Genomic DNA, 13,745 nt, shown 5'->3' with positions numbered 1-13,745 from the left:
CTGGAACAGACCTGAGGATGTAATGTAGGGAGAACAGGTTGTTTCTAGCAGCTCAGAACTGTTGTAAATGTTTTGGAAGGTCACCTGTGGAAGCTCCCTTGTTTTTTTCCTTTATGCCTGACTGTTACAGCACCAATATGTATTTTTGCCTCACTGCTATTAGAGAAAGCAAATTATGTGTTGGCCAGATGAGGATGGCTAATCAATACAGTTTCTTCCTGTGCTTTTTATTTTCTGACTATTTTTATCACTTTCATGTTTTATGCAATCTAGGGACAGGAAAGGGAAACGTTGAAGAGGCAGAAAGACTGCTGAAGCCTTACTTGGCTCGCTATCCAAAGGTAAAATAAATCATAATTTAGTTTGATATGACAGTGTAGTGTTTTCCTGCCAAATAGCATAGATCTAGATGGTATGATCAGTGTGAAAATTGTTTAAAAAATACATGTATTTATTATTTATTACAGGGAGCCATATTCCTGTTTTTCGCAGGCAGGATAGAAACCCTAAAGGGTAATATTGATGCGGTAAGTTGTCCTTTGTTCTTGGAAAGATAAGTCTTGAAAGCTTTAGGAAAAACTCCTCCAATAAAAATGTTTCATTTATTTTTTGGTTAGTGCTTGTGTCTTTGGTTGATCTGTAATTTATAGTTTATGAATTATAGGATTTTTGAAAAATATTTTTGAACAGTTTGACCAGCTTCTTTTCCTACCTTTCTCCGTTTCTGGTGATAACTTAATCCTCCAGTATGAGTAATACAGTTTTCACAATATTCTCCATCCTGAATTGAGTGGTGCCTTTAGCAATAACCAGTTGTTTTTGCCATTCCTTTGCCTCCAGTGTGGATGAATTAATGTAGGACTTAAGGGAATTAGAGAAGTGAAGAATACTTGTGCAAAATACTGAGGGACAGGGAACCAGCTGGTGTGCAGTGCTGTATCTCTCTTGAAGTCTTTGAAGCTATGGCAATAAAAGTCAGCTGAGTCTTTTTCCTCTCATGTTGGTTTCCTAATTTCTCTAGGAACAAACATTATTTTTTTCCTGCACTTAGTATTGAATGTAACTTCTAAAAATGGGAAGCTGTGTGGTAGGGATAGACTTGATAGCACAGAGATGACGGGAGCCATAAGTCTCATGCTGTTATGTGAAGCCAACAGATATGATTTGGGGGAATGTTAGGCCCTGATTAATTTGGAAGTTGCAGAATCTATGGAGAAAGATCATGGAGTCTCAGTGTCCGTCACAGTGCTGGAGTATATGCATTGATGGGTGATCAGGGTCATTTTTGGAATTTTCTTTTTTCAGGCGGTCAGTAGGTATGAGGAATGCTGTGAGGCTCAGCAATACTGGAAGCAGTTTCATCACATGTGTTACTGGGAGCTCATGTGGTGCTTCACCTACAAGCGCCAGTGGAAGATGGCCTTCTTCTATGCAGACCTGTTAAGCAAAGAAAACACTTGGTCCAAGGTAAGTGAAGCAGGACAGTAACAAAATATTTAAAGAAGAGTAGAAAGCCCTTTATCTATTGTATGTATCTATTGTCAGTCTCATTGCCTTGAATTTCTATAGCTTTGAACTGAGTGAAGTTTATGAAACAAAAGCTGATCTGCTTTGACTCTTCTAAAGCAGTGTAAAGTGCAAGCATTCAAATCTGAACTGTTTGAGAAAACTGGTATGTTTGGGGGCGGATTGGTAGCAGCCTGATAAAATGCTCTGTTGTGATGGATTGGTCCTGTAGTGCACCCTGCAGTTAGTGGCAAGCTGCCATTTAGGGACCTGAGTTCTTTTGGTGAGAGTGAGGCTAGCTCCAATATTGCCTTTAAGGTAATAAATGAAATTAGAAGAGGTACCTTGCCTTGTGCATCTGAAAGAGACAAGATCTCCCATCTAGAATCCTGGTAGTTTTATTTCTTCTACCTTTACTTCAACCCCAGGGAAATCTGTCAGAAAAGCCTGGGAATATTTTTTAATTGGGTTTTGATAGATTTGTTTCTTCTTAATGTGGTTGCAGTGTGTGTATATTGTGGAGGGGGGAGAGATCTCTCTCTCTCTCTCTCTCTCTCTCTCTCTCTCTCTCTTTTTTTTTTTTTTTTTTTTTTTTTTTTTTTTTTTTTTTTTTTTTTTTTTTTTTCTTTTTTCCTCTTCCTTTTTTTTTTTTTTTTTTTTTTTTTTTTTTTTTTTTTATATTGAATGTATTGGCCAACTGCTTCAAAGCTGACAAAAGCTCAGAACAGCCAGGTGAGAGACTTGCAATGCTTCCCCTTTGATTAAAAGCTGCAGTAAGAAGTCCTCATAGCCCAGAGGATTCCAGCATTGCATTAGGCCATTAGACCAGCTGCATTAGTCTCAGTAGTTGCTGTTTAGCAGAACAGCCTGGAGGAGCTTTATTATCCCGAAACACTGTGGTATCAGTATTAACGTGTGCACCCTTTGAGACTGCATGTGGAATTTTATAGCATATTTCAGCCAACTCTTATATTCAGCTACTGAAATATTGCCACGTCTTGCTGCTTTTTGTTTTCTTTCTTGGTTTCTGAATATATGATTGTTCAGGAATCCCTATGAGATCAGTACATTTCATAACTGCAAGTCTTGAAAGCCTCTGAAAACCATTTCATGTTCTCTAAGCCTTGGTATTTGAGATATGCTACCAAGTCGTGACTGAACACACAGACCATGTGATACCTTTTTATTCTCTGAGCCTGACTTTTTCATAAACTCTCTAGTGAATATTCTTGAAAGTAATAAAAAAAAATTCACTTTACACAAGTGTGACATTTAATTGCACATTTGTTCTTGGAATGTGAATAGGACCTAGTACACAGAAAACAAATGCAGACATTAAAAAACAAAATCAGACTAGTAAATTGCTCTTCTCCTTTTTTTGAAATACTGGAACCAATGTTTGAAAGCAGATTTTCTGCTTAGAATACTGGAGAATTACTTATGCTGGCAAGCAAAAGCAGCAATATCTTCCTCTGTTTCTGCTTTGTTCTTTACCTCAGTAACAGTGATGATGTAAACTCATTTTATTGTACAGATATTTTTGATTGCATTTGCAGGCTACCTATGTTTACATGAAAGCTGCCTACCTCAGTATGTTTGGACCTGATGACTGCAGTCCTTTTGGAGACAATGAAGTTGAATTATTTAGGTAAAATTTGCTAATCCCCAATTATGACAGTAATCAATTCTTTTCAAGCCGCAGTGTTGAGGCAGAAGAGGAAAATTACTCATTGTGCAGTTAGAAACGTCTGTACAAATAGCATTTGAAGTGGTAGGTAAATGAGGAATGAAACCTTCCTGTTAGATTTGTGTGGACCCTGAATTGAGACAGCAGTTTTCTACTGACCTACAAGTACTTAAGAGGCAGGATATCAGTTATAGCAGCTATACAGTGGCTGCAGCTATTGTATGCAACATTCATGTCTAACTTTTACAGTTGTTTCCTTTAATTAGTGCAATATGGGATCTCAAAGCCTTAAATAGATTGTGCTACGAAATGTCGCACATATAGGAGCTACATTTTGTAGCTCCTGTGAGTATTGGAGACAAAATCAATACAATTTGATTCTTGGGTTTTGAATTTAAGAGGAATATAAATTAGTTAAAAGTACACCTGAAGATATGTACTATTGGCATAATAAACTAAATGTACTTGCAATGATTTGGAGCTGACTTTGAGGCCTAAGAAAACTATTTTTTTTCTATAAAATTTAGGTATCACATTTTATGCTTACAATATAGTGATACTCTTCTGTCCTTTCATATTTTATCTAGTTACAAGCACATTTCGTAGGTTTTGGAGTCCATTGTGAAGTGAATTAATTTGATATTTGGGAAAATGGGAGCAAGACTAGCAAAATCTAGCGTGTCTTTTCTTCAGTCTGTGAAATACATGGACCTTGCAGCACATCAGTGCAAGTTAAAATAGTTTGGTCTCATAATCCAATTTATTCACTGCAGGGGGGAAGTGACCCTTTTTCATTCTTGGTTAGAAAGGAAACCTGAAGAGATGTGCACCCTTGCATCAAAGCAGCTTTGATGAATATGCATTGCACAGCTTCCCTAGGCATGGCAATAACTCAGTGTGTAACGATTTTTAGAAGCTCTCTTCTATTTGACTTTTTTATTTGAATATTTTTTTCCCCAGAGGTTCATAGACTAAAATTATTTTCATTTTAACCTTCAGGAGTGTTCCCAGTTTGAAACTGAAAATTGCAGGGAAATCGCTGCCTACGGAAAAGTTTGCCATCCGTAAAGCTCGACGATATCTTTCTTCAAACCCTATCCCTTTGCCAGTTCCACCTTTGGTAAGTTGGAAATATTCCTCCTTCCCTTTTATTAAAATTTTTCTTTCATTTCTAAAATGGAAATGAATATGAGATTGATTATTATATCTTCCCTTGTTTCTAAGGTAAAACCTCTGCAAGGGACTGGAATGTTCCCAAAACAAAGCCAAATGAATGCAAGGAATGTTGTAAAACTGGGGCATGCACCAGCCACAGGGAACTAAGCCAGCTGTGTGTCGCACACCAATGTGTTGCATGTGTAACCCGTTATTCCAGCTTCAGATGAGAAAGCCTTTAACAGCTTTCATTGATTACCTTTTGAGGAACATTGCCCTGGGTCTCTTCTGTCATGGATGTCACTTATGAGTCTTTAAAGTACAAATGAGACCCNAAAAAAAAAAAAAAAAAAGAAACAGCTCAAGAGTTCCTGCTTATATGCCCCTATATGTTTGCAGTTTGATGCTCTCCTGGGCACCTCCATGGGTGGCAGGATGAAATATAGCAAATTCTTTGCTTTTCCCGTCCAGAAGGCTCTTCCATACTGTTCATTTTTGTGCCTGTAATGCTGGGAAATTACCCATGGCCAGGCAGAACCACTCCCAAACGTGCTCATTGCCAACTGTATTCACAAACGTCTGTCTGCAAAGAAGGGATGAAAGAACATCAAAAGCTTTTGGCTCTGCAGGTTTGCCAAGTGCAGCGGAGCTGACATTTGCAGTGCTCTGAGCTTTGTGCGTGAAGAACAGATGAGTGATAGTATATACTCTTTAAGAAAATGATGGAACATGGCGAGCTGGTGAAGATACCAGTGAGCAGTGATTTCTCGGCCCGCAAGCTGGGGGTGTGGCACAGCGCTGCTCACAGAAGTTTATTCTCCTGTGGATGAACTACAGGGTAGCATGGGCATTCACCAGAGGCTGCCTTCTACTAAGTTCTTAAGACTGAAAGGAGAGAGTTAATTCGGTTACTCTGATTTGCCTTTCAGGTCTCAGAAATCATGGAGAGTGAGAAATGTACAGGGTTCTGGGTTCTGGTTGAGCTGTTCTCATGGGATTATTGGCAGAAGAGCTTTCTCTGCTCAAGGCTTTCCGTGGTGGGCTGGGCACCCTGTAATGGCTGTTCCTGCTGCGGTTGCTTTGCAGAGGCAGCAGATGCCGCAGCCGAACAGTTAAAAACGCTCCGAGGATGTGTGGAATTAGGGAGCAGAATCTTCACTGAAGATTCTCAGGTTTTTCCTTACATTGTGAATGGACTTGCTGAGAGGTTTCAACTCAAAAATTACACCTAGAATAAGTGCAATTTGAGTACTTCTAAGTACACAAGAAGTAGTACTCACAAAAATACTGCTTGAGTACTTCTATGTCTAAGCCATTTTACCAAATCTACATCAAATACAACACAGATTCTGCAGATCAGATTGTGATGGCAAGCATGACTGAAGTTAAAATACTCTTTTTTCTATTCTATACCAACAATTTTCAGTTCTGTAGTTCCAGAACTCAGTTACTGTGTACAGGATCTTTATAGAAAAACTTTAAACAAATACAAAATAAAACATATGATGAGGACCTGTAGTAGGTCTCTATATTGCTTCCATCTTTAACTTTGTGAGTGCCAGTAGCAATGAGCCCTTTAGTACATTTGGTCTGGTGAGACATTCTAAGGGAGAATTCCCTTGCAACAAATAGGAATTAAGCTAATAGCTCTTAATAGAATTTAATCTGAAAAAGGTTTACAGTTGAATGCAAAAGAAGTTATTTTCTGAGGTAGCTTCAAACCATCCTGAAAAAAAAAGAGGTTTACAGTTCTGCTCTAGAATTCTATATAAAGATGGTTGCTTTTTTGCTTGTTTGTTTGATGGTTGCAGTGAAAATCTATATTGACAAACTGAGCTTCTAGTGAAGGATTTTGTGACTTTCTCACTATGGATAGAGGTAAGCTGAAGTATTTGATTGTACTGGATAAATGCAGCTGTAATTGATGATGCTGTCTTCTCTCCCTGACCCTAGGAAATGATGTATATTTGGAATGGCTATGCAGTAATTGGAAAATGCCCAGACTTAACAGAAGGAATGTTAGAGACTTTAATTGAAGCAGAAACAGCATTGGCAAGAAGTTCAGGTAACTAGTTATCAGTATAACTGGTTTAAGCAGTTATTTTACAGTGGGAGAACTGAAGATACTATCTGTGTATAAAGAGAAAGTCTCATTAGTAAAGTTAATCTGATCGTGGGTGGAAGACAAATTATGAAGCCATAAATGCAGATAGAAATAATTTTCCTCTTTTAGCATAGCAGTAACTTATAATGGTAGCAAGCTATTTTATATCTGTAGATATGTGAGAGGAGTAGTCTGTGACGTGTATTAAAGGCCTGTTTGCTTTACTATATCTATTAATTTTAAAAGATCAAAATTAACATAGGTATTGACTTGATTACTTGGACGTATTTCAGTTCTGAAGGATAAATGGAAGAAGACAAAGTATGAGTCTTGTTTTAAAAATGCCATTTGCTTATGATGAGACCTTGGAGAGCAGTGAAGAGTGTGCTGTGGGAAGCGAGGACATCAGGAATGGGCTTCGTTGGTACTATGAAGGAGTCCTAGCACAAGAAGTGGGATTGTATGGGTCTAGAACAGACTCTACTGCCACATTTTCAGTCAGGCTGGTAATTAGCCATCCATGAGAGAGCAAACTTACAATTTCTTGCCAGTCTTTCTCAACTCCTATACGAGTGCAACCACACTCCCATAGGGGAGTGTCCAGACTTCCTCACAGTGTTTTCTCCTGCTAAACATGATCTCACCTAGTCCTTCCTGCAAAAGCATCAAGCCCGTCTTGGCAAAGGATTGTTAGGTTAAATCAATGCTATGCAGCCTTCCTATGCACATTCCATGTGTGACTTTGGTACTCTTAGAGCTGAAGGTGTTGCCTGAAAGAGGGGTTAAAATAATCTCCTTTTTAATTCCTTGAAAAAGTCAGGAGAAAAGAACCTGTACTAAATGAATTAACAAACTAGTTAGTTGCTTCTGCCCTGTGTTCTAGTAAGTACATGATCCTCATACTGACCTGTGTAAGTTTCCCTGCAGCTTTTCCCTGCTCAAGACAGTTTTTTAAAATGTGCCATCTCATCATTTACTTCCCCTTGCAGCTACCGAGTTACTAGCAGATGACCAGTGCGTGATAAAGCTGTTAAAAGGTTTATGCCTCAAGCATTTGGGCAAGATCTCAGAGGCAGAAGACCATTTTATTTACATCCATTTAAAGTAAGTTTTCATAGCTGGCATACAGGAAAACCGAATCTCTCAGTATCTATTCATTTTAAGCAGTGGCAGATGAGCGTTGTTACGGGAGAAGGCAACAGAATCTTTACTGTTTGTTTCACCTGCTGTGATGTTAGTGGATCACAATTTTAATTGACAGTTTTGTTAGCCATGTGAGAGAGAAAGATTGCAAATCTTCAGTCTTTACTGGGATGTTTTCTCCTTCTGGCGACTGTACCTGCATATAATCTGTGAGTTACCAGGGCTTCCCTACACCCCGGTGCTGGTCCTGAAGCAGTTTTGCCCAGGGAGCCACATGCAGTCTGCAGAGACTGATGGCAGCACAGTTGTACTTGAAACTTCTCTACCTCATGCAGTCAATGGCATCTCTTGGTATTATGGCTCATAGTATTGTCACCTTTTCTAATTCTTCCCTAATAAGAGTAATGTCTTATATTCCTGAGAAATAGCATACTTCACAGCATGCTTGTGGGAAAAAAAATACGCATTTAATAACCTGAAAGGAAGTTTTGGTTAGAGAACATGATGAGTGTTGTAATACAAATTGATTACTCCTTCATATCTTAGCTAATCCCTTACTTAATTGTGTTTGAGACTGTTAAATGAAAAAAAAAAATGTAATTTCAAGATTCTAATGATATTTCTTTTCCAATGCAGTGAGAAGAAGATAAAATACGACCATTATGTAATTCCAAATGCGTTGTTGGAGCTTGCAATAGTATACCTGGACCAGGGAAGAAGAGAAGAAGCAATAAAACTACTGGAGAGAGCCAAGTAAGCAAGTGAAAAGCCTGTGTTGATGTCTGATGGGTCGATATGGTAGTTTACTGAAAAGCAGGAAGCAAATCCATTTGGTTTAAACCACAGGAACTCATTGTTTGTTTATTCACTGAAAGCTCTGGGTTTGGTTGGGGCCTTTCTAATGATAGACATTGTCTGATCATTTAGTCCAAGGCAAGAGTAGTGGTGAATCAATCTACTAAAGTTTATGCCAAAAGCCTGTCAACACAAAAATTGAAACATTATAGTTCTTAATCTTATGCTTGTGACTCTGCAGACCAATGGAAGATATCAACAATAGCAAAAATTTTATTAGAAAATGCAGTGGAAACTGTTTCAGTCAACTTCACATTCCTCAAAGCACACATTTCCTCCTGTCTTCATTTTCTTTGTGCAAATCTATCATAAAAAGAGGCCTAGAAATTAATAATTCAGAACTTCTCGTTCTGTCTAACCCTTTTATCCCATCCTGCTGAGGCATTTGTGTTCCTGCACGGTGCTCTGTGTGGCTTAGCACACAGACCCTTCAAGGGAAGAAATTGAGCTGAAAGAGGAACACAGGAGATAATTTTTTGTAGATCTCGGTAACAACCTACGTAAAGTGGCTAACCCCCAGGCTGGCCGTGCTTAAAGAACCCATGGAAACCGAAATGATGAGCAAAGCAGAGATGTCTTGTTTCTATCAGTTAAGAAAAATACAATCCTTAAATGATCTCTCATGACTGTTATACTTGATTAGAGGTGCCAGTATTTCAGACACAGTTTGGCTCCATGTAGCTCTTTTGCAGTGTAGGCACCTGTGGTGGGACTCGAACTTCACCCTTAATTTCTGAGTAGACCTTTGTGTAGGGCAGTATCCTTACCTGTCCTCCATACACTGTCCAAACACAATTTTTATTCCACACTGAAGCTGCTCAACTCGCAGGTAGCATCATTAAGTCACAGTACGTTGTGTCTGTCAGCAGAGGGCACTTCTGCCTTCTGCAAATGAATAGGCATAACCACAGAAGCTGCACTGTGGTTAGCAAAGTTGTAATTTAAAAAACACGGATTTTCTAAGTGTTCATTTCAAAACGCTCTCTTTCCTTTTAGCCACTAGAGGGAGAACGTGTTGTCCTCAATGGGTTTTGGGAAGGCAGAATTAAGTTTGCAGTTGGCCGGAGTGTAGATGAGCACCAAGTTTGTGGGTGATGCATGATCTGCCTGACCTGAATACCTCAGCCCTAGGAGAAAGAGGGGAAGATGATAATCAGTTGTCTGGTCACATGCAGGATCATTTCCATTTGTATTATACATAAGAATGTCAGCCAGCTGATGAGAAAAAACAAGCAATGTTTTTAGATTCGTTGTGACAAAGTGTACTTAAATTAAAACAAAAAGGATTTAAGATCAGCATAGGGGAGTATCTGTTCATTTCTTCTACTCAGCCAGCTTCTGGAGTGCTGCATACCAGCTGATGGCTGAGGAATCCCTCCATTTTCACAAAGAGGCTGTTGAGGGGGCAGATACCTGCATGCTTGATTCAGATTATGAATTTTGAATTGAAATACTTTTACAATATACAGATTATTTAATACTTGATGTTATGTCTCTGAAAGGTGAAAATGACAAATACCAGCTAAAGAAAGTTAGGAATGTCTTACTCACATTGGTGTCTAGATTCTGTGCCTTTCCTACATGAGTTGAAATGATAATCCATAGAAAGTTTATACTTTCTTCGGAGGCTCTTTGGAATACAGCTTAGCTGCTGGAGTCTGTGGGCAGATGGTATCGCTGAGCCAGCCACTAGATGCATGTGGGGGAAGGAATTAGAATTCCTTCTCTTTCTGCCCCTCTTTCTGGGGGCTGGAGTGCTGCTCCTTGAAAGCCTGTGTGGGGTCCTGCGTGCCCCTCTTGCTCTTTCCAAGGCAGGCAGCCCATCAGATCCTCTGGCCTCATTCCCCCTCGCATGGTGCAGCCAGCCTCCTGTCTTTGGCAGCCACAGGATGGAGACAGAGCCTTTCCCTCTTCAGGTTCAGGATTTATCTCTCTCTCTCTCTCTCTCTCTCTCTCTCTCTCTTTTTTTTTTTTCTTCCCCCCCCCCCCCCCCCCCCCCCCCCCCCCCCCCCCTCTTTCCTTGAAATGTATCTGATGAATTAAGATAATCTCAGGATCCATCTTTTCATGGGAGTGTTTTGTAGGTAGCACAGGAAAGGCTGTAAGCAGGACATGACTGAGCAGGCTTGACACTTGCCAAACTTCGGAAGCACTTGAAAAATACTGGGTTTGCTTTGTTTGCCTTGGTTGGCAGCAGGGATTGATGGCCCACTTATGACCTAGGAGTAACTTTGAGACTGAGAAAGATCTCTCCACACACATTTGGTTTCTTTGGAAGTCCAGGGTTTATTCTTCCCCTTCCCTCCACCACATTGCTCTTAACATGTTTGTTAAATTCTTTTACTGGGTTTAGAAGATAAGTGGCAGATGGTTCAAAGCATCCAGAAGAAGCTATACCCCTGAACCATATCTTTCTCTTTACCATTGTGCCAAATACAGGCAGCTGAAGTCTTTGTCCATTCTTTACTGAATTTACAGAGTCAGTAAATACTTAAATCATTGTAATTTTCATTCTACACTGCTTAACAATCGGCAGTGACTGTTGTTCTCATTTGTGTCCATACTCCAGCTAACAACAGTTCTTATCACTGATGCCAAATGGTTAAATCCTTACCCTTAGCACACAGCAACGATCATACTAAAATGAGGGGAAAAAGCCTGAAAATGTGTGTTTGCAAATGTGTCAGTCATACTTTGGGAGGAAAAAAGTATCTCATTTCTGAATGTAAATTAAGTGAATGTTATAGATATTTAATATGGACTCAATATTTTGACTGAGTAGAACAGATCCAGTTTCCTATTAAGCTATATTTTCTCTGGTGATTGGCAGACGGTGGAACTACAAATAAAGAACAAAGAGCTGCATTGTTTGTCTGGCAGCACATGCCTGTATTTTAGCGTAGGCAACAAAGGAGCTTGTGAAGAAAAGCCTTTTGCTGTCTGCAGTTGTCTTGCTTAGAACAATAATGTAGAGATAACTCAAAAAGGTTTAAAATTATATATATTCATCGGAGTGGATCTGCTTTTGTTTTAGACAAAACTACAAGAATTACTCCATGGAAACAAGAACACATTTCAGAATTCAAGCTGCCCTGCACCAAGCCAAATCCGTCCCAGAAAATGGAGTGCACTCTGGAGCCTCAGCAGTGTCGTAACTTTTTCTTCTTTGATGTCCTGTTTGTTTGCAAACTTGGGTGCACAAGATTGCTGATACTTCCGATTTATTTTTCCTTCTTTTTCAAGTCACTGAGAAACCAAATCATTTAAAAATTTAAAGGCGATGCATAAAACATTAATCTAATGTTTCGACATGGCAAAAGAAAAATCTTAAACCAACCGTATCCCTTAGAATTTGTTTTCAACAAGTGGCTTTTTAAATACTTGCATCTGTGTGGTTCACTTTCATTCATGTATGCTGCTTCTTCTGTAAATAAGAAATTTGCTGGTGAAGAAAATGATCTCTCTTGTGCAGGTATCTTGGCTTTTTCTTTAATTTGATCTTCATGTCAAGCCTGTCATTTGTAATGGCTGAATGATTTTCAAGAAGCTTAGAGAGAAAAAAAAATGAAGATGACAGTATAAAACTGCATCACTTCTTCTGGGAGGACCTTAGGAGCCAGTTCTGTCATTATACTGAATGTAATTTGGAATTTATGTCCTATTTAAAGCACAAGTCCTCGAAGATCACTTAAGGAATAGCAATATGCCACTGGCTGTACAAGCCAAGGCTGCTGTGACAGTCGATTCCTTAAAACGCTTGTTCTTAGGCTCACCTAGCTGAGATGCCGTGTTTAAGCAGAGATCAAGTGGCAGTGGTTCCGTGGTAGGAGGGCTGGGTTGGAGCAGGCCCTCTTGGCACCGTGCTCTGCCTCTTTTCATGGGGGGAACCTGTGAGGAAGGTGCTTTGGGAGGATTGAGGACAGAGCAGAGGGTTGGCTCCTCCAGTGCTGTCTGCCATAGAATTGCCAATTTTTTGCAAAACTGCTGAAGTCAGCAATACACAAATTTGCAACATATTTACTGTTCTTGATAAGAAACTCAGTGCTTTTATTCCTGGAATCTTTGGGACAGGCTTCTACCTCCCTTTTGAAAGAGATTCTTCCCCATAACCTGTTCTGATGTATGGAGGTGGGAGGTCCTTGAGCCCTTTTTCTCCAGTGGAGATGTTTGTCAGGAAGATTCCTGTCTATGTGTCTCTCAGTGAATATTATTTCTCTAGTGACAGTTCCTATCAGAAGAGAAAATTAATATTTTAGAACTTTGCTTTTACCTCCCCTAAGAAAATTATGCTATTTTATAATGCAAATTCACTTGCAAGGAGACAACCAGCTGTTTCTCCACACTGAGAACTCGCATTGTCTTAAAAGAGGCACCCTTCATAAAAGTCTTCCCCAATTAAAATCACGGATGAATAATGTGTTCTTTTTTCTTAAGAAGTGACTTTCTCAGTTCAGATGATCATAAATGAAATTCAATATGAACAATTCCACTCTTCACCTATTGTGCATCAAAATTTAAGTGTAAAAATTCAGCCATTCTTTGTATATAATAAAAAAGATTCTTGTTCTACTTCGTGCATATAACGCCTCTTCTTCCAGTTGTGTCCTTTTCAAATCCTTTGGCAGTGTAAGCAGCGTCGGAGTGAGCAGTGCCACTCAAATCAGCCCATCTTGTGCCTTGCCGAGAGCGAACGATCCTTGGGGCTGTAGGTGCCTCTCACGAGGCCGCTGAAACGGTGACTGAGGTTTCACCCACATCTGAGTTTCGCTTCTGCTGTCAGCTACATTGCACAAGGGACAAGTACTGTGCAATATGCAGCCACCTTCCCTGATTCTCTGCAGACGTGGAAATCCTGAGACTTCCAGTCATCTTTGGTCCAGTAAAAGCACCGGTGGTTTAATAGACCTCATTTCCAGCTTTGATTTCTCCGCTGTGGATCTTGTTGTTAGTGATTTTTGAGTAGTCTGTCCTTTCACTCTAACTTTTCAGCTCCCAACCCTTAGGAAAGAGTCACCTGCCCGGTGCAGCAAGGATTTACGGACTGGGATACTCTGACCTCACTAAAAGAAAGCAACACCTTGCCAGCAGGAGAGGAAAGGAAGATCTGGTATGTGGTTCTGTGATCTCTGTACGTTAGCTTTGATTTTCGCCTGGCCATTCTCCTTGTCCACACACGGGCTTTGTTTTGATGCTGTTCTCTGGCTACTAAGCAAAAATTCAGGTCCCTGCAAGTAACATAATGGTACCCAGAAGGTCTGTCCTGGGGTTGTATCTCAGGCTGGAGAATCTTCCTGC

The 13,745-nt window shown here is 39.8% G+C and overlaps 1 protein-coding gene across 1 annotated transcript in view; it reads left to right on the top strand.

The window, feature by feature from the left end:
• Window positions 1–12,978, top strand: part of TTC39A (tetratricopeptide repeat domain 39A) — a 39,506-nt gene extending 26,528 nt beyond the window's left edge. Inside the window, exons 10-18 of the mRNA XM_026034049.1 lie at window positions 274–341; window positions 468–527; window positions 1,306–1,467; window positions 3,063–3,154; window positions 4,193–4,313; window positions 6,302–6,413; window positions 7,442–7,556; window positions 8,232–8,348; window positions 11,485–12,978. Of these exons, the coding sequence (XP_025889834.1) occupies window positions 274–341; window positions 468–527; window positions 1,306–1,467; window positions 3,063–3,154; window positions 4,193–4,313; window positions 6,302–6,413; window positions 7,442–7,556; window positions 8,232–8,348; window positions 11,485–11,605 (968 nt within the window). The 3' untranslated portion in view covers window positions 11,606–12,978. The remainder of the gene's footprint in view (window positions 1–273; window positions 342–467; window positions 528–1,305; window positions 1,468–3,062; window positions 3,155–4,192; window positions 4,314–6,301; window positions 6,414–7,441; window positions 7,557–8,231; window positions 8,349–11,484) is intronic.
• The last annotated feature ends 767 nt before the right edge of the window (window positions 12,979–13,745 follow it).

The sequence above is a fragment of the Nothoprocta perdicaria genome, unplaced genomic scaffold (assembly GCF_003342845.1).
Source record: "Nothoprocta perdicaria isolate Ctin4 unplaced genomic scaffold, notPer1 scaffold_0, whole genome shotgun sequence".
In the NCBI taxonomy this organism is placed as follows: domain Eukaryota; kingdom Metazoa; phylum Chordata; class Aves; order Tinamiformes; family Tinamidae; genus Nothoprocta; species Nothoprocta perdicaria.
Note: the sequence above shows the minus strand (reverse complement) of the source record. Positions and strands in the feature narration are given on the sequence as shown.